Source organism: Neofelis nebulosa, chromosome 8 (genome assembly GCF_028018385.1).
Source record: "Neofelis nebulosa isolate mNeoNeb1 chromosome 8, mNeoNeb1.pri, whole genome shotgun sequence".
In the NCBI taxonomy this organism is placed as follows: domain Eukaryota; kingdom Metazoa; phylum Chordata; class Mammalia; order Carnivora; family Felidae; genus Neofelis; species Neofelis nebulosa.
Window position 1 is genome coordinate 141,798,938 of NC_080789.1, and position 27,861 is coordinate 141,826,798.

Genomic DNA, 27,861 nt, shown 5'->3' on the forward strand with positions numbered 1-27,861 from the left:
AGAGGTATATTCATTCGATCCTGAACACTGAAAATTCCCCAGTTTATGTTCAGGAAGACATTTGGTATTATTGATCAGTTTAGCTGAATGAGTTTAAACTCCTATAGCCAGATAAGAAGAAGGCTGATTTTCTCTTTATTATAAAGGTTATTGAGAGGGAACCAGATATAGAAGGTATTTGGGGTTTTTTTGACGATCCCACAGACTCAGAACCACTTGAATATGTTCCAGAAGTCTGTTCGGCACCAATACTTGGATGGCCCACAGGATAGCGCTGTCTCTTCCGGAAGTACTAATTTTCTTGTTCAAGACTTGGCTTATTTCAAGCAAGCACTTTGTTATCAATGGGGGAAATGTCCATTTACCTGCTTTTAATTCATAAGGAATGTTCAAACTTCACTAGCGGTCAGAGAGATAACAGACACCACTTCAGCCGCCTACATCCCGGAGCGCTTTGCCATCCCATCAATGGCGACCTGGCCTCGTAACTGCGATTTACTACGTCTATGACCCTTGCTGCAAGAGCGTCTCCCAAAGCAGGAGAGCCTACACGTGGGTCAGGAGTAAAGCATACACTTAAACCACAAATATTGCACACCTCCAGAGTGAAAGGGATTACTCACTACATGTGCTGTCTCTCTGTTTCTTGGTGTACCTTCAAATCTGGGAAGGAGGTATTTGAAATCCCAAATGAAGTGACTCTGTTGAATTTGTCCTCACTTTCTGGTGTGTCCTTGGCCCTGCCCAGAAATACAGTCTCAGATTTAAGGGAAGGAACCCAATCCCTCAAAAACATCAGTGTTCCTTCCATGGAAAGTTCATGTACCTCCTCTCCGGGATTTTGTGGAAATTCTGTAATTCATCAGTGAAAAGTGAGGGAAAGGCAGCCTCCCCAGGGCCCCAGCTGGTGTGCCCTCTTGTACAGTCAGGTGGGAACAGAAGCCTGGGCAGAGGCGACATCATCAAGTGAAGGGACTCCTACAAAGTAGTGAGAAGTACACGTGCGGCCTTCAGAAATGTGTGCTCCTTCAGAACTTTGCCACATGTACTTTTTAAAATTAGATAATAGCTAGCTAGCTAAACAGATGATAGGTGATAGATACATAGATAATAGATGATGGATACGTTGATAGATGGATAGATTGATAGGTAGATAATAGATGGATGATAGACACATATATAGATACATAGATACACAGATATCTCCAAAGGACAGCAGTTTCAGGCCTTTCTAAAAGAAATGATGTGACTTACAGAAATGACCACAATTATTTTTTAAGTGAAGTTATGCAAATCTGATAGACTAAAGTAAATGTTTCATAAAACCAATGACTGTTTAAATTGTAGGACTAAATTGTTTGTATATAAATATTACCTTTTATATTCCATTTGAGTTTTATGTAGATGAACACATTACTTTAATGACCCACGTTTGCGGGGAGAGCAGGAGACTCGCTCTCTCGGTTCCCGCCCGCCAGATGGCTGCCTTTTCTTGCATGAGATTAAAACATGTCTCTCATTCACTGTGATGCTTCTGAGGCAAATTAATATCGCCAGCTAAATTGCTTGTGTTTTCGGAATAAAATTTAAAGAGAACTTTTTAAAGCGATTGGTGTCACAGGTTCTCGGAGCAGATTGCTCTCCAGGTAGGGCATGCTGGTTTTAAACATGCGGTAATTAATGGAAAGAATTCTGTGTTAATTGACTGCTTCAGGAAAGGGAAATATAATGACTCCTTATTAATCATGAAAAGAAATGTACAGCGTGGAGGCACCACGGTAATTGCTCTAACAGCGGAGAAATGTTAATTAATGAAAAGAACAATGATGTAAGAAATTAGCTGCATAATGTCAGCCTCCGACGGAGGGTGGGTTGGGTTAGAAACACGTTATTTACAGTGGAAACCACAAACCGTTGCCTCAAACAGATACATGTAACCTTGTACCACCCAAGTTTAGGGGGAAAAGTCTTAAAATGCTGCTGTCATCTTTGCTTGCAGAAGCAAAAACACCTGCCCGGGGCTATATTTATGTCACAGGAGAGCGGCCTTGTCCTTCATGTCTGCTCTGGGCTTCTAAAACCACAATCTTCCTCAGAGCAAAACAGGGCCATTTATTAATGTCATTTAATTTCCACACAACAGGTCATTCTGACTGCTGAGGACAAAAGGAGGAGAAAGCATTTTTCCCTAAACTGAAATAAATAAACTCCCTTCTGATATTTCCCTGCTCACGTAAAGAAAAATTCAGATTTACTTTGGGGACACTGTCTTTTTTTTTTTTTTAACCTAATTTCAAGTCCCTGAGAGAATATGTAGCTTCTGATCCATCTAACAACTCATTTTCCAGAAAAGGAAGCCGCGTTCATTAAAATGCAGAGCCCCCCATCAGACCCCTGCACGGCATCGAGGGGCTCAGAAACCATCAGTCGCCCAAGCTGGGGCTGCTCCCGGTCCGTGTGCCAAGGAGCTTGTCCTTTGGCCTGCTTGATGGGGGGTCACAGCCCCCACAGCCCGGGGCGGAGGGCAGGAGGGGAGGGGGTTCGCACAGCGCCCCCAGGTGGAGGGCTGGCGGGGAGGGGGGGCTCTCACAGCCAGTGCCCTATGGGGAGGGGAGGAGGAAAGCGGGGCTGCTCTGGGGGCACAGAGGGTACCCACCTTCGGGGGCACCGCGCTGACGCCCTTTCCTTCCAGGTGGAATGTGCTGGGACTGCAGGGTGCGCTGCTCTGCCACTTCATCGAGCCCGTGTACCTGCACAGCATCATCGTGGGGAGTCTGCACCACACCGGCCATCTCTCCCGGGTGATGAGCCACCGGACCGAGGACATCGGCCAGCTGCCGACCTCCTACCGGCACAACCGGCCCCTCCTCAGCGGTAAGAAAACCCTCCCAGGAGACGCGCACCAACGCCTTCCCATCGGCCCGCCCCATGGGTCCTTACTCAGGCACACTGTACCCATTTTGGCCAACGGCTCTTTAAGATTTAGCGAGCAAAGTTACAAAGATCCGAAACAAAACAAGAGGGTTACGGTGCATCCCGCGGGCAGGAGTGGGCAGAGTTCGGAGGGGGGCACAGACCAGGACGCAGCGCACCACCTGACCACTGTAACTGGGGGTCTGCGGTGCCCACGCGGTGAAACGCCAGCTTAAGTCTTAGACTAGATCACCTGGGAGAGAAACAGGAAAATTAGAGGTGTTCAGTGCTGCGGCTCAGAGCTGGGCCGGAGATTCACTCCCAGGATTCTGAACTTTCTCTAAATGACATTATCAGGGTGATAATAGTGCCCCATGGGGTGGGAGTGGGAGCAGGCACGGTTCATGAGCAGCGCTTTATGACACTTGGCACGGATTTAAGAAAAGATACCTCCACGTTTGTTCATTCTGCACACCGACCACCAACCACAGGCAGCACCTCACACCTGCTACTCCAGGAAGAGCCTGGGGCTGGGCTGGCGTGACCAGTCAGGACCCCACTGCATTACACGTGAGATCCCGTTCTTAGGACCCCAGACCCTGAGCCAAGAACCACCTCTCTGTTGCTGAGGGAGGAGGTGTGGCCCTCAGGCAGTAGGTCTGAAATCAGCCTGGGTCCAAAACTTGTGTCCCCTGTCCTCAAATCCCTGTGACCATGTTAGAGTCCGGGGGCTCCATGTGTCCAGGGAGGGAGCCTTCCATGCAAAAGTCTGCACACTTCAGCAAGGCCTGAAGGTCTGCACACTTCATCTGAAACGGGGTCACAGAGTCTGTCCAGGAACGCAGGACAGTCACCATCTTTTAGGGTGTCACCTTTCTCTGCTGGTCCCCAGGGCCGCTCCTTTGTGGCAGGGGTCCATTCTTCACCACTGTCCCAGGGGCCAAGGTAACACGATCAGCAAGGCAGGGTTTCCTCAGCACATCCTCACTCGAAACCCTGTGCCCAATACTGCAGGGCCCTTGACTCGAACCAGAACCGATTCCGGGCGTTGACGGGCCTGTGGGCGGTCTTGCTGGGGGGCGAGCGCCTGAGGGGCCTGGTCTGCACAGAGCGGTGAGGACACAGCAGTCGAGTCTCTTTCTGGGAGCGGCCACACCGCCAACACGAGGGAAGGACACTCGGCCACTCGTCCTTCTCAACAAACACGGTACACGATGCCTCATCACACCAACCGTCTCCATGTCACAGGTGTGGGAAGAGGCTCCTAGAAATTCAGTCACTTGCTGTGATGCTCCATCCATTGACATGGGGCAAGGATTCGAACTCAGCTTGACTACAGAGCTAAGCTCTTTCATCTTTCCACACTGCATCCCGTGGCCCGCACCATTTAACTGATGCCTATATTTTTAATCCCATAAAAATTAATAATGCAAAATGGGAGCGGCAAACCAGCCCAGGGCTCGGACAGCCCTGGAGGCTCACTGCCAGCTCGCCCAGCGTCAAAGTTTATGAAATTACATTTATTTTTTTTTTAAGTTTATGTATTTTGAGAGGGGGGTATGGGGAGGGGCAGAGAGAGAGAGGGAGAGAGGGAATCCCAAGCAGGCTCCTCACTGTCAGTGCAGAGCCCAACACGGGGCTCAAACTCAAGAACCATGAGATCAAACCTGAGCTGAAATCAAGAGTGGGACACTTAACTGACTGAGCCACTCAGGTGCCCCACATTTATTATTTTAAAGTTAGTAGGTTCAGGTGTAGTTCAGTTTCAACCTCTTTCTTTTATTTTTCCTTTTTTTTTTTTTTCCTCAAAATGGCAAAGAATATTTACTTCTTACAGTTGAACTGCCAACACAGCTCCAGAGCGGACCCCAGGAGATCTAGAACTACTGGTTTGGTGCTCAAGTCCAAAATTCCCATCTCGGGGGCGCCACAAACCACAGTGAGGTTCTTAGTTCCTAAGTAACTCTGAGAGAACTCTGATCTGTCCACACGGGTGTCACATGCCATCTTTTCCCAGGCTTCCAACTCCTCAGGTGGCCTCTGTCCTCTACGTTCATCTCCCAGTGAGGAAGTTACTTAAGCCCCATGAGCATAAGGAATACAGAAAGCAAATCCTTACCAGCCTCCACCAGTGGCTGCTTTTCATTCATCCTTTGGGTACCACACAATACTGCCAGCATCCATTCTTCTGGCAATGCTTTTTAAAAATCCTAAGTTCAACTTGGAACATATACACATAGATGAAAACAGGAATTGTGAATTATAAATGTGACACAAGTGAATTTTTTAAAAAATGTAATTAGAGAAATTCAGAACATCTGAAATCATCAAGTGGCAAAGCGCCTGAGACCTACATGAACCCCCACCCCGCCACCCAGAGGAGTAGTCACCCCTATTTACAACCAGGACAGTGACTAGACACTTCAGTCTATACTTAGATGCCTATTTAAAATACTGTTTGGGGTACCTGCATGGTTCAGTCAGTTACGCGTCCGACTTCGGCTCAGGTCACGATCTCACGGTTTGTGGGTTCCAACCCCACATCAGGCTCTGTGCTGATAGCAGGGAACCTGCTTCGGATGCTCCACCTCCCTCTGTCTCTGCCCTTCCCCCACTCATGCACTTGCACTCCGTCTCTCTCTCTCTCAAAAATAAATGAACATTAAAAAAAATAAAATACAGTTTTTATTATTGCCGAGATGCAAAGAAGCCCACGCCATGGTTTCTCACCTACATGCTTTTAACTGCAGTGACTGCATTGCTCTGATGGATATTTAAAAACCAACCATCCAACTTTTGAAAGGAAATCATCAGGATTTTTTGCAACAGAAGAGAAAGAGAGAGATCTTATATAAGGATGATAATGAAACACACTCAAACAAGCACATGAAATCTGCTTGAAGATTCCCTCAAGGTCAGTTTGCAAAATTGCTTGAGAAGATGAAGCCCACATATTAGTGCAGGAGTCCTGCGTTTAGCTAGGGCTCAATCAGTTCTGGGTTAATAAGAAGCAGCCGAGCTGAAAAGATGCCCTATTGACACGGTTATAGGGTATACTAATGTCCTCCAAAGAGATCTTGAAACATTCTGCACAGACCAGCCTATACCTACGGGCAAAACACCACAATGTGGACGTCCACACCTCGGCTGCCGAGCAGCCTGAACCCTTCGGCAAGAGTCACATCACCAGGTGGGAGCAGCCACCATAAAGGAGCTTGCCTTTCCCGTTTCTCAGCATATTCGATATGGTGAAAAAATGGTGATGATGACAATCAATAAAAATCTGTGCTCTGAATACTCATCGTTTTAGGAAAACATAAAGTGACATACAAAGTGACTTTGAAGCCTGTTCTTCCAGACCGGGGGTATGGTGTGTCTGAGCTTCCAACCTCAAAGGTAAGTTTATTTTTCTTCATCAAGAAAAAGAATCCCAGCCAAGGCGGAAAATATGGGTGGAATGCACAGGTTCTGTATTCCTCTTAACAGCATATTTAATGGATCTGGTTTTCAACAATGAGCCTTCGTAGTCCACACTGAAGATAAAACTTACAATTAGTTTTACAGCCCATGGCAAGGTCTTGGCAACGAAAATGATATCCAAGAGATGGACGCAGGGAATTGGATGTCAGAACCGCGAGTTCTTTCGGACCCCTGGTTCTTGTGCACGTGATGGAAATCACAGGATCGTGATAAGCAGACATCGGTTGTCTCCCTTCCCAGTGCACATCTTCCCAGAAGCGTAAAAATGGCTAGCTGGCATGTCAGAGCCTTTTCAGACTCCATGTTTCTCAAGGAGCTGAATGTGTTGAAATGTCTACCAACACAGTCTGTAAATCCTGCCCAACACCACCTGCTGGTTGCACTCCAGACACCTCTCTTTAGGGAGCAGTAGTGGGTGGGATGGAGGAGGAGGTCTGTCGCCATGCATAGCCATGCTTTTGTGAGTTCCAGTCTCCAAAGTATTGTCACTCAAGCTGTAGAATCTGATGGGGAGAGCTGCACCTCTTTAATTCAGGAGAAATTTCTGAAGTTAATGGTCATTAATAGTGTCTTGCAAAACAACCCAGTGGGGTAGGAGCAAACATTGTCTTTTATGCAGATGGTAACGAATTCGCGGTATTATTTTTATACTAAAATAAACACTGGTTTATTATGGAAAAACCTACAAATTTTCCATAAATGTTTAGGATAAAACACATGAGCTTAAAAGTGTATCTGAGCAGCTGCTTTGTCTTGGGGTTGTTAGAAGTAGAAATTTATCTCCTGAGCCCTTGAAGGAATCTTTGGTAGAAAAAGATTATTATAAATCTTGCTAGAATAATCTAAAGGCAATCCTAATATTTTTGCCTAAAGATTGAAATGTTAGATTCAACAAATATTTAATAAGACATTTCCATAGATTAGCACTGATCTCCCCCTGCAAATCAGATGGGACATAGCTTATGATAAATTTACAATTATAGAAAAACCTTGTTTTAGTTTTCTGAGGAGTTTTTCCAAAAATACTTGTATATTAGTCAAGTTACATTTAATTTCCCCCATGATTTTAAGGAATTCGTTCACCAAAGTATTTGAACACCAACCTTAATTCCATTGCTCTTGAAATTTTTACCATTTAAGGCAAATACTTCCATTGTCAATACATTTCATTTATGCAAACATCAAGAAGTTGGTCAACATAATCCATACTTACTTAATCATTCAACAAATATGTATTGATTGCCTAGACATACCACGGACAGTTAGTTACACCCTGGGAATGCAGCAGTGAATGAAACGGTCAAAAACCCATGCCCCAGGGAGATTACATTCCAGGGGGGACAAAACGAAAATGCTTTGCAGAAAAATAAAGCAAAGAAAGGATTAAAAGTGAGTTTTGACCTTAAATTAACCAGAGGGTGAGGACAAACCTCACTGGGGGTGACTTTGGAGCAAAATCCTGCAGGAAGAGAGATAATGTGGGGAGGGGCTGCCAGGGAAGAGCCTGGGGGCCAGAAGCAGGAGGAGAGTCTCCAAGGGGTTCAGGACGGAGGCCAGGCTTCTGTGGATTAAATCAGGACCAAGTCTGAACCCAGGTAAGCAGGCCCTTGAGGGGTTCCCAGAGCAGTGTGAAACTGTCTCCATTCCCAAATTCACACTGAGGGAACCCCTCTAAGAGCTGGATCAAAATAATGCTACAAAAAATATGGAAATACAACACGGGCACAGAGCAAAAACTAACCAGGCATGGGAGGAGACAAGACCACTTTAACAAAAGCCAGCAGGCACAAGAGTGGGGAAGGAGTCACAGCTGCAGAGATCACTGTTCTCGGATGCAGACTCACCAGCGAAAAAGAGATGTGAAAAACGAGGGGTGCCTGGGTGGCTCAGTCAGTTGAGCGTCTGACTTCGACTCAGGTCATGATCTAACAGTGTGTGGGATCGAGCCCCACATCAGGCTCTGTGCTGACAGCTCAAAGCCTGGAGCCTGCTTCAGATTCTGTCTCCCTCTCTCTCTGCCCCTCTCCTTCTCTCTCTCTCTCTCTCTCTCTCTCTCAAGGATAAAGATTAAAAAAAAATTTTTTTAATGAATAAACATTTTTTTAATCTTAAAAAAAAATAAGAAGGAAAATTCAGGGGGGAGATAGAAGCCAAAAAAAGAAGAAAAAAAAAAGAACTGAATAGGAATTTCAGAAGTAAAGAAAATAAAACAATTTGTGTAACAGTGGATAGGTTGAATAGCAAGTTAAACACAGCTGAGGAGAGAATTAGTAAATTGGAACATCCCCCTGACAAAGATCCTGAATGCAGCAGAGAAACCGAAAGAAGGTGCATTAGGTAGGGTTCTCCAGAGAGCAGAACCAATAGGAAACAGTATGTTCATTTTCCTACTAGAAAAGAGGGATTTATTTTAAGGGACTGGCTCGCACGAATGCAGGGACTGGCAAGTCTGATCTCTGCAGGGCAGGCCAGCAGCCTGGAAATTCCAGCAGGAGATGACATTGTAGCTGTGTCCAAGGATAGTCTGGAGGCAGAACTCCTTCCTCTTCAAGGAACCACACTCCTTGCTTCTAGGGTTGTCAGCTCATTATATGAGACCCACCTTCATAGGGGACAGTCATCGCTTTACTCCACATCTACTGATTCAAACATCAGTTACACCTAAAAGTCCCTCACGGCAACATCTGCCTGGTGTTTGACGAAGCAACTGGGCACCATAGACCAGCCAACCTGACACATGCAAGTAACCATCCCAGTGGGAAAATACAAGCCAGGTCAGAGACGGAGTGAGGAAGTCTGACGTACCTAAGACATAACCTTTAAAGAGGCAATAACTAAGGCAAGAAACTCTCCAGGACAGTTGAAGAGCATCAAACTACAGACCTAAGATGCATATTATGGCCCAAGAAGGATCTTCTTAAGTTCTCCGCTCAGCAGTAAAACGGCTTATAAATACATACATACATACATACATACATAAAATCTTTAAAAGCAGTCAGAAAATAAAATAATAATACAAGGGAACTAAGACTATAGTCTTAGTTCTGGGAAGATAAAAAAACAATAAAACAGTATCTTTAAAATGCTGATAGAAAATGAATCTCAACCTACAATCCTAGACCCAATAAAAGCATTCTTTAAAAATGAGAACAAGACACCACTGTGGACAGACAGACAGAGCTCTATCAGCTGCAGCAGACTTGTGCTGCAGGAGACATTAAGTGTGTTATTGGGGCATAAGGAAAATGGTCCTCAATAGATAAAGTCAAATAAAAAGTGATGAAAATAATCTGCATTTTTACCAGTATAAAACTTACCTTATTTTGGATACCATAGCAGTGAAAGATGCATAATATGAAGGAAAAAAATGACCATATTCTGCCAAAGTCCCCTTGTCCCATGTCCTCTAAAGCAATGACAATCCTTACCAGTACCAGGAACCATGTCATTATCAGGTTATAAAGTGAAATATTCAAATTTTTTCCTGCCACAGAGGAAATTTCACACCTTTCAGAGGGTCCTGTGGGCCCATGCATTTTAAACTATGCAGACCACAAACCACAGTCACTATGTGCACAGACAAGGTCACATTCCTATTGACTCCAGGACGGGAGTCCCTGAAAATCTGTGGGGAAAACTCTCACTATAAGAAAAGGTTCCAGCTCCCCAAGCAGGTGACCTCGGAACCTTCCGGTAGAACTCCCCAGCAACGGCATACCTTCAAGCAGTGTGCACACACACCCTCAACCTCACCAACTGGTCAGAGGAGAGGAGGCAAGGGAGGCCACAGCAGCCCGGGTCTTACCTGTGTGTCCCCTCGGGCTGGCAGGAACCCACGAACTGGACAAGCATCTCGCAGCAGTCCTGCACACTCTAGCACATTCCCCACCCTCGCCCGGAAACGTGCTCTATTAGGACAAGACAGTAGCTGTAAAATTACTGTCAATTATAATGGTGTTCGTGCTAATGAAAATGAATAAAAGGACATTAATACAGCCTTATTAGTTACTCCAAATCTATAGGTCAGCATTAAATACCCCTAGCTCTGCTTCCTTTAGAAGTGTGGTGTGCGTGTGTGACAAGTGTGTCTATGTGCACGTGCAAGGGATGGCACGTGGGCAGCCAGTAGTGTGTAACACAACAGGGCCTGCCAGTGGACTCTGCTGTATCAGCCATGTCACAAGACTGGACGCAGTGGTGCCCTGAGACACAGATAGGCCTCACTTCCTGTCAATGTCACATTCCTCAGTGTCTCGTGTAAACTTAATCTGGAGAAACGGAATCAGATTTTAAATATATTAGGCCCACTGGCTATCTAAAGACATGCTGCGCTCTCTCTTACGTACTGCTTTTTAAAAAGGTGTATAAGGGTTTTCTCCAAATGAGGCATCTTTTCATAGCTAGATAAGCCATTTCCACAGATGATGGAGGATTCGCCCCCACTGCTCTCAATGATGGTGGTCATAGTGGTGATGGGGCAGCACTAATGGTGGTGGTGACTCCAGTAACTGCAGCAGTGGCCATGGTAACCGCTGTCCTGACTGTAGCGGTAATGCATGGTGGTGGTTAGCAGGCTAACTAACCCATCAAAAGGCCACACTGCTGGTAAGTGACAGACATGACACTGAACGAGGTCTTCAAGTTCAGCCTATTCACATGACTGTGGGCACTGAATGAAACGTCAAACAATCTCCATGGAGACCCTCTGTGTATTTGCCACCACGGCAGAGTGTGTCACAGGCTGGTGGAGACCTGCTTGGTCTCACCAGTCTCCGCTTTGAAGTAAAATACTCGTCTAGGACATTTCATAAAAGATGAATGGCCTGCATATGGTATGGCACAAAGACAAGCCAACAGAGGCCGTGCATGTCCGTGCTGATGGAGAAAGAGTTTGGGAAGATGAGGTTCTTTCCAAGATGGCTGGGAATAATTACTACAGATTTCACTAAAGAAGAAGGCATCGGACCTGGTCCTCACCCACCTGGCGACCAGCTTTCAGGGACACCTCTTCTCTCAGCCTGTCTTGGGCTTTCGCCTCCAGGGTAACGCAGGGGTACCCTGCCTAGTCACACCTGCCAGCCTCCAGGACGATGCAGGGATACATTGCTGTCGTCTTCCAGCCACCACACTTGCTGGCAGGTGATCATAGCGGCCAGGGGACTAACACAGTGCTGCAGTGTTGACCTATAAAATCTCCGGAGCGGAAACCACAGTGAAAAATGCAACATTGTTCCTATGTTACCACACAGTCAAGGCAGAAGTCCCCCAGGATCCACGCTGGTCAGTTTTATTTTGAATTATTTTTGTTTCTGGATGTGAAGGTGCAGGTTTGCAGACTAGCGCAGGTAGTCCGGGCTGAAAAATACGAAGAGTCTACATATGTGCTTGCAGAGAGACCCTGTGACCTTGGACAGAGGTCATCTGTACACAGTGCTGGGTTCTCCACGTGTTACTGTTTGAGAGGACCTTCTCCTGGAGCACAGCAGGTACAGGCTCGTGCTTTCACTGCTCAGAATGTAAGCTCTTCCCTAAACCCTAACTGGGACAGGGGCCCATGTCGACCGGGACCTTCCTCTGGATGGAGAGCTCTGATGAGCCACCAGGAGGCAGTTCAAGCTGTGGATTTGGGGAGAGAAGGTTATGCTATACGTTCTAAGTGATTGGATCTGGACGATGTGCCAATGAGTTGTCATCTCAAGCATGATAACAAAAGCCAGCAGTAGGCGGTGATGCCCATGACTGTAAATACATTGTGCACTTGAACTTGAGGCTTGATTTTTACCTTCAGTCATTTGACGACTGCTTCCGGAGGAATGATCACTTCCAGCCAATGGGAGGAAAAATAAAATGCAGACCAGAGTCTCCTTTCTGGGCCTGAGCAGTGTGTCTTCCTCTAACCACACCATGTGGTCACATCTCTGCCCGGCTCCAGCGCTCGCAGAAGCATGCCGTCCTCGGCCTGGAGAGGACGCTGGACGAGCCCCTTCTCTGGCCCCAGTCCCCACGTGGCTCCTGGGAAGCTGCTGGAAAATTATGAAGCCGGCACGTGATGAATGAGCTCACTCAGATGCGCACAACGCTCCTTAGGAGACAGGTGATCGCAGCTCCCCCTGGCTGCCACGAGTTAACAAAAGCCTGGCCAACAAGCCGGCGGGAGCCTGCTCAGGCTCAGGGAACAGAGGGCAGGTGGAAGGGCACAGAGGGTGGGTGGAAGGGCACAGAGCAGGTGGAAGGGAACAGAGGGCGGGTGGAAGGGAACAGAGGGCAGGTGGAAGGGCACAGAGGGTGGGTGGAAGGGCACAGAGGGAGGGTGGAAGGGCACGGAGGGAGGGTGGAAGGGCACAGAGGGTGGGTGGAAGGGCACAGAGCAGGTGGAAGGGAACAGAGGGCAGGTGGAAGGGCACAGAGGGCGGGTGGAAGGGCACAGAGGGAGGGTGGAAGGGCACGGAGGGAGGGTGGAAGGGAACAGAGGGCAGGTGGAAGGGCACAGAGGGCGGGTGGAAGGGAACAGAGGGCGGGTGGAAGGGCACAGAGGGCGGGTGGAAGGGCACAGAGCAGGTGGAAGGGAACAGAGGGCGGGTGGAAGGGAACAGGGTGGGTGGCAGGGAACATAGCAGGTGTGGAAGAGCAAATTAGGAGCAAAGGCAGGACTGGAGCTGTTTCTGACTCCTGAGTCAACGAAGATCTCACCCCACATTTCCTACGTCTGGGAACAGAGGCTCGGTGATGTAGAACGTCATCACTGGACCTAAAATTTCATTTCGTTGCAAGTAGTCATTAGTGGGGCTATTACAGTTGGAAATCGACGATTTTTGTGTGTGATTCATGGAGCCGCTGTGACTGACAGCACAGACCCTTCTGTGCCTCAGCACACACCAACGACCTGGGCCCCGCCTGCAAAGAAGGGGGCTCAAGGGCTGGTGGGGAGGTGGGAGCTGCCTGTCTGCAGTCAGACTCCTGCCCACTGCCAGCCCCTTCTCTCTGTGCACATCTGTGTGTGCAGCTGGCAGACAGGGTGGCCCCTGGTGAGGCCAGTGGCCAGCATGTGGCCTCCCTGCCGGGGCTGCTCTCCAAGCAGGTGTCTGTGAGCTGAGAGCCAGCAGCAAAGTGGGCACTTTCCACAGCAGAGAGGACACGGAGGGAGCAGGGAGGTCTGATGGCAACATCCATCTGGGACTTGGAGACTTTCCCCCAAGTCCAGAGTGGTGAGGAGACCCGGATGACGATGCCGGAGCCCTGGGCCTCGGCGCTCAGTCCTGACTGTTGTGGGTGTCCCCCCCCCCCGCCATCCCGGGGTGGAGGAACAGACAGCAGGCTCTGGAGCAGCCTCTCTTTGTGTCTGGTCACTCCTGACCTTGGCCACTGCCTCCCTCTGCCCAAGGGGCCGCCTCGCTGCCAATGTGCCAGATTGTCCCCCTGCCCAGCTCTCAGTGTGGGCAGCTGCCACAGGGAATCGCTTCAAGGAAAGGGAACAAGCGGACATGGATGGAATTAGCCCTGGCGCCTGGCACTGCCCATCCGTGACCAGTAGAAGGTCACCGGGTGACTCTGCTGTGGACTCAGGCTGCTGCAGCAGCAGGTGCAAATGCAGACCGGTGTGTGCCGAGGGCGGGCGGCCCCTGGACGGTGCGTGAGACTGGGCGCAGCGGGAGGGCCCAGGTCTGTAGCTGTGCGGCTCCAACAGGGCGTGGGGTGCAGGGAGCGCCCCCTCCCAGGATGTCTGCTGCAGGCCCTCGGGGGCCAGACTGCTTCCCAACGCCAGGGCTTCTCAGCTCTGGGACCCCCACGGCACAGGTCACTAACTTGGCCCCCACCCTTCCGCCCAGGGTGTTCAGGGGAAGGAGCAGGTGGTGTGGTCGTGGAGGAGAGGACAGGCACACCAGAGGGGCAGGCTCTGGAAGGTGTCCCGAGGAGGGGCAGCGGCTGTGGGAGCGATGGGAGGGGGTGGGGGGCTGTAAACTGAAGCAGCGGGAGTTGGGGCCCCTCCTCCATCCCGCTGAGTGTGGCAGGCTGTGCTCCCCATGGTGCTGTGCACAGAGCGGGGGCACCATGGGGCCTTTCCTACCTCGTGCTTCACGCTTCTCCCCTGAGGCCACGCAGGGTGGGAACGAGCAACCCTCAGGCGGAGGGCGGGGCAGCACATTCTAGAATCCTTGGATGGCTGGGTGGAAAGCCCTCGCGTTCCCACTAGCAGACTCCACGCCGTGGGCGGGACATAAGCCAGGCAGAGGCCAGATGCCCGATGGTGCTGCCCCTGAGGAGGGTCACCGGTGCCCCCTTCCCTGATCCACAGTTGGCTGTGTCCCAACTGAAACCAGCTCACAACCTGATACGGGGAAACTCTGGAGGGAGGGCTCCGTGGACAACCCCGGAGGCGCACTGCACAGGCCGGTGTCGCCTGGGGCACTGCTTCCGGGGCAGTCATGGGGAACATAGCTAGAAAGACCCGCCGTCATCCTGAAATTCCTAACAACTACTGAACGCGGGGCCTCATGCTTTCGTTTTGTGCGGGGTCTTGGAAGTTCTGCAGCCGGTGCTGTTTCTAGACCACCTTGCTTGGTAATTAACTATCCTACACTCTTGGCTCTGTCGTTTTCATTAGCTTTTTTTTTTTTTTTTTTAAGTTTACTTATTTGAGAGAGAGTGGGGCAGGGGCAGAGGGAGAGAATCGCAACCAGGCTCTGCACTGTCAGCACAAAACCCAACTTGGGGCTCGATCTCACAAACCATGGGATCATGACCTGAGCTGAATCCGACAGGCAGGCACTGAAGCCACTGAGTCCCCCAGATGCCCCTGCATTAGCTTTTTAAATCTCGTCAACCAAACTACAAACCTCAGGGCCTGATACCATTTACAATTCCTGAGTTAAAATCCACGAGTCCCATGAGAAAAGGCACCCCACACCCGCGCAAACCCAGACCGTTTGGCCCTCGCCTTTCCCGCAGGAACCTAGTGGCCCAGAGCGCTGACACGCGGCTGTCTCCCGGTCTCCCCCTCCCCGACAGGTGTGAGCCATGCCGAGGCGCGCCAGCCTGGAAAGTCCCCACACTTCAGCGTGAACTGGGTGGTGGGCAACACCGACGTGGAGGTTATCGATGGCATCACCGGCAGGCGGAGCTGCGGGGGCTCCTCGAGGCTCTGCAAGCACGTGTTCTCCGCGCGGTGGGCGCGGCTTTATGGAAAGGTAATAGTCCTTGGGGGGCGGCTCCCAGTGACCACGGGGAGGGGCCCACGGAAAGCCGTCACCTTGTCTGAGCAAGAGTGGCACGTGGCACAAACACCAGCTCCCATTCCGTCTTCTCCCCCCGGGTGCCCGTGGCCACTCTGCGCAGGGCCCGTGCTGGCAACAGCCGCAGGGCGAGAGGAGGGGCCGGAGGCTTCGTGGAGGGCATCGTCAGGGAAGTCCAGAGGAAGCCCCTGAAGTTGGTATGACTCCCAGTTTAGGTGGAAGGAAACTGGGTGGTTTCCCGCGAATGCCAGGCGGAAGGTGAGAGCTCTCCCCGCGACCCCCAGGCTATGCGTGTCTGCTGCAATTCTGAGCTTCCTTTCTGCTCCATGACTGTATCTACAGACTTCAGGTTGAGATCTACAGATTTCCACATGCTCCCAATGCATAGCAGGCCGCGGTGCAAGCAAACAACGCGACAAAACAAAACACACAGAAACCAAACAGCAGAAACGCTTCAATCGGCTGGGCCGGCTTCCCCACACTTCTTCCTCCCACAGCTCCACACAGCAGTGACAGCGTGGGGAGGTCTCCTGGCCGGCGGAGCAGGACAGACACACTGACCCTCAAGATAAACGTTCCTTTCAACTCAGAGGGCCCTGGAAGTTGTGCGTGTCGTCCTTAGCAAGGCACGACTTCTGTGGCTGCCACAAGCCGCCGATGGGGACCTGGCTCTGCCCTGACCGCCCTGACGGCCTCACATGCCTCTCTGTCCACTCAGGGCACCGTCCGTGTCTCCCTGTTCTGCACAGAGGTGGGGCCGTGTCAGAGCACACCGCTTTGTCTTCCTAAAGGGCCCTTTGCACCCGCTGCGGGGGGCTGCCAGCCAGTGGGCAGGCTGGTCCCCCGACTCCCTGGAAAGCACACAGGGGATTCGGGCCTCCCGCCTCAGCGCGCCACACCCTGGCCTCCCCACCTCCCTGCCTACACTGGCCACAAGGCCCTGCCCAGTACCAGCTCAGAAACCCAACAGAGGAGACAGCCTGCTCCCACCGAGTTCCTGCCTGGAAACCCACCCATCTCGCATCTGTGCAGTGCTGCTTCGGTGCCCACGAACATCCCTGGGGGACCATCCCCACCCCAACATGCGCCCCTGATCCTCCCCCCAAAAGAAAAATACACAGTGTGTCTTCTCAGTAGCAGGTGAGCTATAGGGCTATTTTGTTTGCTGGGCACTCCCTCCACGGAGCCCCAGGACTGCTGGACGGAGCTGGCTGGCCACGGCAGTTAGTCTTTTGATCCTTTTTCAGATTTAGATGAAATATTATTTTGTCAACAGGTAAATTAAGGAGAATAGATATTTATCTTCTGTTAAGAGCTTTCCTGGGGAAAACTGACCTAACATTGGATATATTTACAGCATGTAACATGACATTGGATACATCTATAACATATATAACACACAGCATCAGATACACTGAGGGCGCGTCACATGGCATTCTGAGGCACACACACTGAGAACCACGACCATGCTAGCTGACAGCCCGTCACCACATGCGGGGAGAACACTCACCTTAAGAAGCCCCTTTTGGGCAAACTTCACACACGTGTCGCTTTCCCCTCTCCCAGTAAGAGAGCGGGACAGGCGGCCCAGCTGGTGCGAGCATCTAACCCGCTCCCTGTCTCGTTCCTGGCCCACAGCTGAGCACACGGATTCCGAGCCACGGAGACACGCCGTCTGTGTACTGTGAGGCCAAGCGGGGGGCCTGCACCTACCAGTCTGTTAAGCAGCAGCTGTTCAAGGCATTTCAGAAGGCCGGGCTGGGCACATGGGTGAGGAAGCCGCCTGAGCAGGACCAGTTCCTACTAACCCTCTGAGCCACCAGACCTGCGGTTCCCGGAGAGGAGTGGGCGCCCGGGCAGGGCGGGGTGAGTGCGCGTGCGTGGGGAGGCAGGCGGTGCTCACCGGCTCTTCCTGCTCATTTCCCCTTGGTGTTCCAGAAGCACATGTGTGGCCAACGTTCGACGGGCAGCTAGACTCAAACCGGGAGCGTACTGCTCCCACGTTGTCAGAAGCCGGGCGGCCCCCCGACCTGGAGGCGCAGGTGCAGCCAACTCTTCCTGGTGTGTCAAAGGGAAAGCTTCCGTTCAGGCTAAAGGGTCTGAGGTGCAGCCTTGAACAGCGGAGCCGAGGGCTGCGGCTGGAAACGAGCCTCGGGCACCGTTCCCTGGGTCTTCCTCCCCGCCACGAGCCTCGAGCAATGCGTCTGGTTCTCTCTAGCACAAGCTGACATGATACTTCAGGATAAGCCACAATGAAGAGAAAAGCCATGGGCTCCTCTCCAAAGAAGCCAACAGAAAGCTTACCATCCTCATTACTCACTTAAGTTTTAACTCCACCTCCTTTCACAGCAGATTCAGGATGCGCAATATTGAAGAACCCCTAAGCCAGGACCAGAGAAATGAAGTCCATTCTTGCAGAGCGAAGGAACAGGGCCCACAGCACCCGTGAGCAGAGATGTAGGACGTGGGCAGACTGAACTTCCAGAACTGTGCGCCACAGCCACCCCTGTACCTGGACCAGTCCCCACCGGTCTTCACTGGTCCCCACCAGTCCCCACCAGTCCTCAACAGTCCCCACCAGTTCCCACCGGACCCCACCGGTCCCCACCAGCCCCCACCAGCCACACCCAGACCAGTCCCCACCGGTCCCCACCAGCCACACCTGGACCAGTCCCCACTGTTTCTCCCCAGTCCCCACCAGCCACACCTGGACCACAGTCTCTGTGACAGGTGCCCACAGCTGCTGGCAATGTTTGAGCTGATACGGGTTAACTACCCCACAAGCCCCTCACCAGATCACAAGGACACCAAGTCTTGGACCACACTCTGACTTTTAACTAAATTTTTATTAGAGAGTGAGCAAAGAAAAAACATCCAGAGCAATCTTTACTTGGAGCTTGAGAAGCTATCAGCTCTCTATTGCTTTGGGTCCCCTGATCACCATCTTGCATGACCAAAAAAAAAAAAAAAAAAAAAATCACATAATGCAGCTGCTGGAATGCAAGAGGCAGGATTCTGTCCCCTTCAGGGCAGGTGCCAAACAACCAGACCATTTGGGATTTAGCCTGTGGCACCCTTCTTAAGAGTCAGGGCGAGGCCACATGGCCTGTCCACACCAGAGGGAGGCATTTCTCTTACACACCTTCGTTCCATCCAGGTACCTTGAATTGTTCCACTCTGACCACTAAGGACTCATTTCTAACATCCGACATGCTACCTAACAGGCCTCTAATTTCTCCAACAGAAGATCCACATCTGCAAGTCACTGTGGCAAACAGCAAAGCTTCACAGTAGCCAGCGCTGGGCATGGGCCTCCTGGTTAGAATCCCAGCTGGCCACCCATGGGCGCACACCCTGAAAACACAGGATTGCCCCATAATGCAAGAAATGTGAGCACAACATCATGCAGTAGATACTCAAGTACAGATTGCAGATCTAACAGTGAGGCAAAAATGAAACAAAATACGTTTTAGAGACTTGTTATGGGCTAACAAGTAGAGGTGTTAGTATGGAAGCAAACTCTCCCTAGGACTTAATACAGAGTCAGACTCATCGTTCAAGTTCTTCCAGAAAAGGAAATGGCCACTGAGTGCACAAGTTCCTCAAGACAAAGTTTTGAAAGATACGAAAATGTTTTTGCAAACATAAGACTCATACCAATCTTTCATAAAAGTTGAGGAAATAACAATGAAATGTTAACTCAGTATAAAAGCTATAATCAAATTACCACTTTACATTAGTTTCTGATAGTCTGACATGTCACCAGGAGAAAGCTTAGGGACCCAGAAACCCAGAGCTGACTTATGACTTAGACTCTGACTCACCCTTCTCCGGAGCCCTCCTCTGAAAGGAAGGAGGCACGGTCGAGTCCTGGAGGAAACCTGTGTCCCGAACCTTCCATTACTGACATTCTGAGCTGTTGCTTTATATCAACGTGCTCCAAATAATGGTTCTTCCACCCAGAGGAGCCAGCAGCAGCAGCAGGAGCCAGAGGACAGACACCAGACAGATCCATCCACAAACCACACAGCGGGTTCCACCAGGAGATCTGACCCCCGGCGACTTGGGTGGCGCTCAGCTCGCTAATAACAGACTCTCCCATAAGAGCCGAACTGTGGCTATCCAGTCACCATTCATTTCGTCTGAGACACTGGCTCTCCAGAAGCGTCACTAAAATATAAGTATCTCCTTCTGGAGAAAGCCAGACCTCAGCGCCAGCATAGGACTCATCCATCAGGCCAGAGGGGACATCCTGCAGGGAGAGGAGATGGCTCCACAGAGGAGGTTGACAGCTGCAGAGGCATTGGCACGGCAGCAGGAAGCCCCAAGCGAGAGCCTGAGCATGGCGCGAGGTGCATGTCCAGGAGTGGGGACGGACAGGGCCACGGAGAGGAGGCGCTGGCCCAGGCTCTGGGCGCACAAGAGGGTCGGGGGAAGGCAGGGGAGCAGGGCTAACCAGAAGGCTGGCCCGGCCAATGGGAGGCCAGTCACAGGGTTCTGCTGTGGCACCTGCTTAAGGCTGGAGGGATGGGCAGCACCAGCCTGGAGATGAGGCGGCCTGCGGATTTCGCTCTGCACTTCAAAGTCCACGAGAACACCCAACACCACTTTGGGTCAGAGGCCAGGCCAATGCTGCGGTGTCAACGGTGAGTCACAGCCTGGGGAGGAGCCCGCAGACACCTCGCCACCTTGGGCTTCCGGACGGAAAACAGAGCTCAGGTATGTGATGTGTGACCTTCAGGCGCCCCAAGGCCACAGAGCAGTGTCAGGGGCCTGCTGGCATCTAGGCCTGTCTGAACGCGCCTCATGGCCGCTGGCTCAGAATCCTCTCTTCTCCACCTACTGCACCTGCAACTCCAGTCCAAATAAAGGCAACACCACCTCTGTCAGCCTCCAAAGCACACGCTGCATTCCTGGCAGGGAGGTCAGCAAAGGAAGGCTTCCTGTCTGGTTCTCAGCCACAAAGTCAGTATCTGCAAGCATTTCCATGGGACTACATCCAAGGGGGAAGGTCACTGGGTCACAGAGCCCTGGCTGTCCATTCCTAGCACGTGGTCAGGAAGGACACCCAGTCACAGAGCCCCGCCTGTCCATTCCTAGCACGTGGTCGAGAAGGTCACCCGGTCACGGAGCCCCGCCTGTCCATTCCTAGCACATGGCTTCACTGCAAGGTACTGACTAGATCTAGGGTTTCTTTGGTTTTTCTTTTTGCCACAAGGAAAGGATTTGCAGGTCTAGAAGTATTGTTTCTTTTTATACTTGTGGGTCTTTTCAGGTCTGTATATACCTATCATGTCACTACTGAGTTTGTGAGTCTTGCTGTTCCTCAGAAACGTCAAGTTTTTCCCGTATAATTTCTCATATGATTTCCTTTTCACAGGAAGCTGTTTTTATCAATATGGTCAAATGGTTGTTTTGGGTTTGATTTTTGTTTTTTGTTTGTTTGAGGTTTTTTCGCTATAGTGTTTACCATGTCTGGAGAGCCATAAACAGTAAATACATGGTATATCAATGCCCAGAATAGAATAGAGTATTTTGATGAAACACTATTTTTAGATTATAAATTTCAAGATGTATCTATAGTATCTTGTTTTAAAAAATTTAAAAAGACATTTGAAACTTAAGACATTTATAATTTAGGGAAACTTCTATAACCATTTTTTAAGAAGCCATTCTAATAAAATCATCTAATTGGCCCAAACACAATAAATATCTCTTTCTAATAAAGACCAAAGGGAAGTCAGGACAAGGCTGTTTTCACATACCGCCCCTTGATGCCACAACCGCCTCAGGGGGCAGAGGTTTCACCCGACGACGACACGAAGCAAACCGGTGTCCCTTTGCTGGCTCCTCCGCCACCCCCACCCCTCAGTAGAGTCTGTGGAGTCACAACCCAGCCAGGGTCAGGAAGGTCCACTGTCTGCACTCCAGCTTTGAGTTCTTACGGAGCTCACGGAGAAAGTGACAAATTTAAAGCTCTGTGTTTCAGGAAAGGCTTTGGGGGACTAACCCACCCCTGTGAGGCCCCCCTGGTGTTCTGCGCCCTCCCAGACACGGGTGGGGGTGGGGTACCCAGAGGGCAGGAGGGAGGAGGGCAGGGCTGGGGCACACTCACCGGTGCTGTCCGTGGTGCTGCCCAAAGGGCTGTTCCCAGCAATGCGGGGATCTTGTTGGCTCCCGTCAAACTTCTCCCACAAATTCTGATTCACGTAAAGGGAAGGATTGGGGGGCTGGGGGTGAAGAAGGGTGCAAAAGATGCAGGTTATCCAGAGGCGGCCCAGAACAGAGGAGCACCTCCCCGTTCTGGGAGACCAGAGATTCGAGACCAGACCTACCTCCACCTCTTATCCTCCCAACAGAGCACCTCCGCTTTCTCCCTCACATTTCCCTCCCCCTCCCCTTCCTCTTCCCTGTTTTAGTGCCTGCTCTCCCTACCCTGGACCTGTGATTCCTGGTGCAGCTGAGCTCCAGACCTCAGGCTGTCCACCCCTGAGCTCCACGGCGCTGACCTGTGCATCAGACTGATGCCAAGGCACGTCCAGGGGCGGAGGGTCCACTGGTGTCCTTTCTTGGACTCCTGCAACACGTCCATTAGTCCGAACTGCCACCAAAGGGTCACTGACGGCCGAGTCTCTAGAAAGTTAGACCAAACAGCAGCACCTGCAGGGAACTACAGACAGTGTTGGCCCCGGAGAAAGAAATTCCTTATTTCCCAACTCATTTCAAAATCAAAGTTGCAGGGATGAAACACTCTCTAAAGATAAAGGTAAAATGATCTGGGTTCAATGGCCTCTTTTCATACAGGCACTGGATCTTACCATTCTGCCCTATGTGCATCGATAACAAACAAACAAACACAAACACTTTCCCAGCAGTGCCCACTTAATTTTCAGCTAATTTTCAGCATTTTGTAAGCAAATGAACTTAATAAATAGTAATTCTTAAGCAAAGGTATGTACATAAAAAGCATGGGTGAATGGCAATATTGGATGTACATTTGTAATATTTGTAAAAAAAACAAAAACAAAAAAACAAACCTCCAAAACCTTAAAGTATTAATTTACACGTTAATTTGCTTCTAAGTGCTGGAAACTGCACTTCAGTGATATCTGATAAGTGAATGTTTCTGTTAAGTGAATAAAAACATCGAGTAAAGTTGTGCTTCTCTGACTGTTGGCCCTTCTTCATTGAGCAGAGTCCTGGGGGCAGGGGGTCTCTGGAGAATGGTGTGTAGGTTTAGGGAGGGGTCTCAGAGGGTCTGCCCGCCCCAGGGAAGTGGCACATCCGCTCTAAACCCAGGGGGTCCCCCAGCCCCGACGCTACCCTCACAGCCGTCCTGTAAACCAGCGACCGAAAGCATCACAAATCAACGTGTGCCTTTGCCCCCATTTCCTCACTGTCAAGTGTGGGGACAACTGTCATCCCCCAGCCTCGAGGGCCATGAGTGGACTCGGGGTGTCGTGGTGCTTTGAAAGGGTAAACACACTGCAAATACTTAAGAGGCTCTGTGCCCCCGCCCAGATGTGCCACTGCACATGAAAGGTGGGCTGGTAGTTCTCCTGCGGAACACTCGTGGACCGAAAACATCACTCAGGTTGTTGGTGGCCTCGGCTCTACAGGACTGTGCATGGCTGAACATTCCAGAGTTCAACCCAACATTTCTCAGTGACACGCTCTGTCCCTTCCTGGGGACCGGCCATGTCACCTGTCACTCTAGCAGTGTGCTGAGCACAGGATTTGTGGGCTACACATAGGACGGCTCGTCTGCAAGTAAGCGTCTGGTCTACCAGTGTCTGAAACTCCAGCACACATGCCTTTGGGTGATGATTTCTCACGTTGTCCACACTTCCACTAACCACAGTGAGACTCCACTCAAGGCAGGACATAGCGGGGCTCAGGTTGAGGGCAGAGGTGAAGGCAGGGATCTGACACACACGTTCACCCTCGGGCCAGGGCCAGGGAGGACTGGGCAGGTCTCACTGTGAGTTTCCCCCGAGAGAGAGGAAGTCGGGGCCACAGTTACTAGTAAGGAAGAGAGTGGACCTGAGCACACAAAGAAGGTTCAAGACAAGTCACAGATGCATCAGGAGTGTAACACGTCTCAGACGTCACCTGGTCCAAATCACCAAGCTTTGGGAGTCCAGGTGTCTGGTGGCAGGGACTGTCACCACTGACCAAAGACCAAAAAACCTCTGCAGACTGGCCTCCGCGTGTCCCAGAAGTGACTCTCGGCCGGTACCCAACATGCACTCTCGCTCCTGGAGGACACCCTCCTGCCAGGGGAGAGCGGCAGAACAGACGGAGAACGTGACAGGTGTGCATGAAGTCTGAGGAGCGAGGTGACCAGATAAGCACCGTGACCATCGTGCCTTGTCCACTCCACAGCTACTCAGGGCGTGGGCTGGCCTTAACTTGGCAGAAATGCGCTCTCCCAAGTGAGTTTCAGGAAGCCAGTGTCCTTACAGATCCGCTTTCTGGAAACGTCATCCCCAAAGATGGAGGGTGAGAGGACCCCCTCTCCCTCCCTCCCCCTCTCCTTCTCTCCCTGTCCTCTTCCCCCTCCCCACTCTCCTCCCCCTCTCTCTTCCTTCCCCTCCCCTCCCTCCCTCCTCTCCCCCTCTCTCCTTCTTCCCCCTCCTCCTCTCTCCCCCCTCCCCCCTCCCCCTCTCCCTGTCTTCTTCCTCCCTCCCCACTCTGCCTCCCCGTCTCTGCCCCCTCCCCCTCTCTCCCCCTTCCCCTCTCCGTGTCTCTTCCTCCTTCCCCCTCTTCTCCCCTCCTCCCTGTCTCCCCCTCCCCCTCCTTCTCTCCCTGTCCTTCCCCCTCCCCTCTCTCTTCCCTCCTTTCCTCCCTCCCCCCTCCTGTCCCCTCCCTTCCCTCCCCCTCCCTCTCCTTCTCTCACCCCTCTCCCTCTCTCCCCCTCCCTCTTCCTCACACACACACTCTCACACTCACACTCTCACACACTCACACTACAGGATACAAAGTCGCTGCTCCGTAAGCCTCCTCCCTGGAAGAGCACGGCTCACGCCCATTCACTCCACACCCACCACCTGCTCAGCAAATGTCCCTTCCACTGCACCTGCCCCTTCAATTACGCCACCACAGCGCTGCCCCAGACACCCCGGCAGCCAGCCGAGTGACACTCATCAGACCTTCCGTGCGGTGTTCACACAGGCTCCATGAGCGCAGGCAGTGAGGGTCCTGAGACAGCCGCTGGGGTCCACCACAGCCCTAGGCCGCCAGGCCCGGGCCTCAGGAGTAGGCTGGGATCCTCAAGACAAACCCAGGGCGATGCTGTCAAAACAGCAAAGAGACACTGGCTCCTTTCCGAGCAACTAAAGTCACTGAGACGCTCTTCCCTGCTCCACTCTGCCTTTGACAAGATGGGCCTCGGTCCTGTCAGTTCTGGTCACCCGAAATGGCAATGTCCTCCACAATATGAGATAGCAGCCGGCGGCGAGGGCAGCAGGCCGGCCAGCGGAGCCGGGAAGGGACGGAGGCAGAGGGTGTGGGGCCAGACGGGGCCCTGCGTGCACGGTGGCTCTGATCCTGGTTCGCAGCGTGGGCCTCTCCCCACCCCCCAAGGGTGCACACAGGGGAGACACACGTTATCTTTCAGATATCCAAGGGGACCACCCCCGGAATTCCACGTGCTACCCACACACCCCTGAGTCCAGCTGGGCACTGAGACAGGTGCTCAAGGAGCCACCACAGGCCCTCCTCCCCCCAGCTTCTATAATAAATAGCGTGTCCTGAGCCTTGCCTTGGACAAGCCACCATGCTCAGTCCTGAGACAAATAAAAACTATGTGGATGTCTGGTCCCAAGGAGGTGACAGATTACCAGGTGAAACAGAACATAATAAGGTTCAAGTTACAATAACACCAAAGCCAGACACTGGCAGAATAGAGCCCGCCCAAGCAGGGGTCTGGCACTTGCTAAGGAAGCCAGCTCCCGAGGCCGCAGCACCCGCTAGTCAGACGGTACAGCTGAAGGGCGCGTTTCCATTTTCTAAGGAGTATAAAACTACCCTCTTTGTTGTCATCAGAGAATTTTTATTGTGCTCTGGAGGAGAGAGCCGTGCCAGGAGGACAGTAAAATAGAGGCAGTTCCTATCGGCCTGGAGCCCATAATGTTAGACAGTCAAGGCTGCGGGCTTCAGTAGTAAATACAGAATTTCTCATCACTCACGGCCGTTAAATCCAAAGCAAGTACTGCAAGAATCCACACTGAATGCCTTCCTAGGTGCTGCTGGAGATTCAGGAGACAAAAGATACGCACATACCAGGAACTCAAGGCGGGTTTCAGAGCAAATATGGTCCCTCCTTTTGAGAAATTCCGGTCAAACTAGGAAAACAAAGTAGCCACTCTGTTCCCTCCTTTTCCCAATTCTGGGTCTACAGTTTACTACCCTTCTGTGCTATCCTCCAAACTCCACTTGTGTTAAGTGGCAACCGTTGCCCAAAATTTGCACAGCCGACAGCACCATCTCGATCTGAGACCCTTCGTTACCCAGAAAGAAGTGCTGTGCCCTTAGCCGCCATGCCCCACCCCCAGCCCCTGCCAGCTGCTGGAACCACAGACCTACTTTCCGTGTCCATACGCATGCCCATCCCAGCCAGCACGTTCACGGAATCGCAGGGATCAGACACCGTGGGGCCTTTGGCATCTGCCGCTTTCACCTGGCATCACGTTGTCAAGGTCCATCCGTGTTGTAGGCTGTGCCAGGCCTTCATTCCTTATTTCTGAGTAACATTCCACTGTATGGACACGACCCGTGTTGTCATCCACCCAGCAGCTGGTGGATTCTCAGGTTGTTTCCACTTTCTTACGATTATGAATAATGCCGCTGTAAACGCTCACATACAAGTTTTTATATGGGCACGTGTTTTTGTTTCTTTTTAAAGATTTTTTATGTTTATTTTTGAGAGAGGGAGACAGAGCATGAGCGGGGGAGGGGCAGGGAGAGAGAGGGAGACACAGAATCCGAAGCCGGCACCAGGCTCTGAGCTGTCAGCACAGAGCCCGACTTGGGGCTTGAATTTGTGATCTGTGAGATCATGACCAAGTTGGATGCTCAACCGACTGAGCCACCCGGGCGCCCCTTGAATGGGCAGGTTTTAACTTCTCTTGGGTATATACCTAGCAGTGGAACTGCTATAGGTCAGTCAGCAATCCCATAGTTAACACTTTGAGAAAATGTAAACCGTCTTCCAAAGTGGCTGCATCTCTTTGCATTCCCATCAGCAGTGCATGAGCTTTCCAATTTTCTCCACATCCTTACATATACTTGTTATTTTTCAACAGAGACTGGCACCTGTCTGTCTTTCTTTGCCATTACAGCCATCAGCGAGCGTCAGGGGGATCCCACTGAGCTCAGGCTGCATTTCCTTAATGACTAATGAGGTTGGGCTTTTCACATGCCTGTTGGTCGTCTGTATGTCTTCTTTCAAGAAATATCAGATCCCTTGCCCACTGTGAATCTGGGTTATTTGCCTTTTTATTGTTGAACTACAAGATTTCTTTGCTTGTTCTGGATACTATTTCCTCCTCAGATACATTACAAAAGTAACTTAAAAGTTTTCCCTCCCTCTCTGTACACTGCTGCTCTACTTTCTTGATGATGTCCCTGTAAGCACAAAAATGTCTAACTTTGATGAAAACCAATTTATCTATTTTTCCCTTTTGTTGCTTATGCCATTGCTTTCATGTGTAAGGGACTCCTGTCCAACCCAAAGCCAGGAAGATTTCAACCTGTGTCTCCTTCCAGGAGTTGCATAGCTCTTACATTTAGGAAATTTCTCCCCTTTGGGTTAATTCTTACATACGGAGTGAGGTAGGGGTCCAGCCTCACTCCTTGGCATGTGGGAATCCAGACGGCCTATCATTTGTTGAAGAGTGCTCATTCTCCACGGACCAGTCTTGGCGCCCTTCTCAAAAACCAACTGACCATAAACATGAGGAACTGTGTATGGGCTGTAGAAGTTCTTCTGTGGATTCCTCAGGGTCACATCCGTGTACACAGAGACCACCTGACTTCTTCCTTTCCAATACTTACATCTTCTGACTATTTTTCTTGTTTAATTTCCTGGCCAGAACCTTTGGTTCAATGTTGGAAAGAGTAGTGAAAACAGGGGTTTGGTCTTGTTCCAAATCTTAGGGAGGAGGATTTCAGTCTTTCACGATCGAGTGGGAGGTAGCTGCAGGTTACTCGTAGACAGCCCTTAATGGGTGGAGAA

General features: G+C 51.0%; 1 protein-coding gene and 1 long non-coding RNA gene across 3 annotated transcripts in view; both read left to right on the top strand.

Annotated features, from left to right (window-relative positions):
- The window catches only part of ADARB2 (adenosine deaminase RNA specific B2 (inactive)), a 416,131-nt gene extending 397,893 nt beyond the window's left edge, over positions 1 to 18,238 (top strand). For both annotated transcript variants that reach the window (XM_058682030.1, XM_058682031.1), the window contains 3 exons: positions 2,693 to 2,874; positions 15,400 to 15,578; positions 17,262 to 18,238. In XM_058682030.1, coding sequence (XP_058538013.1) covers positions 2,693 to 2,874; positions 15,400 to 15,578; positions 17,262 to 17,438 — 538 coding nt within the window. In that variant the 3' untranslated portion in view covers positions 17,439 to 18,238. The remainder of the gene's footprint in view (positions 1 to 2,692; positions 2,875 to 15,399; positions 15,579 to 17,261) is intronic.
- Positions 18,239 to 18,260: 22 nt separating this feature from the next.
- Positions 18,261 to 22,778, top strand: LOC131483676 (uncharacterized). The gene is made up of 2 exons (XR_009247860.1): positions 18,261 to 20,634; positions 20,687 to 22,778. It is a non-coding gene; the product is annotated as an uncharacterized LOC131483676 (long non-coding RNA).
- The last annotated feature ends 5,083 nt before the right edge of the window (positions 22,779 to 27,861 follow it).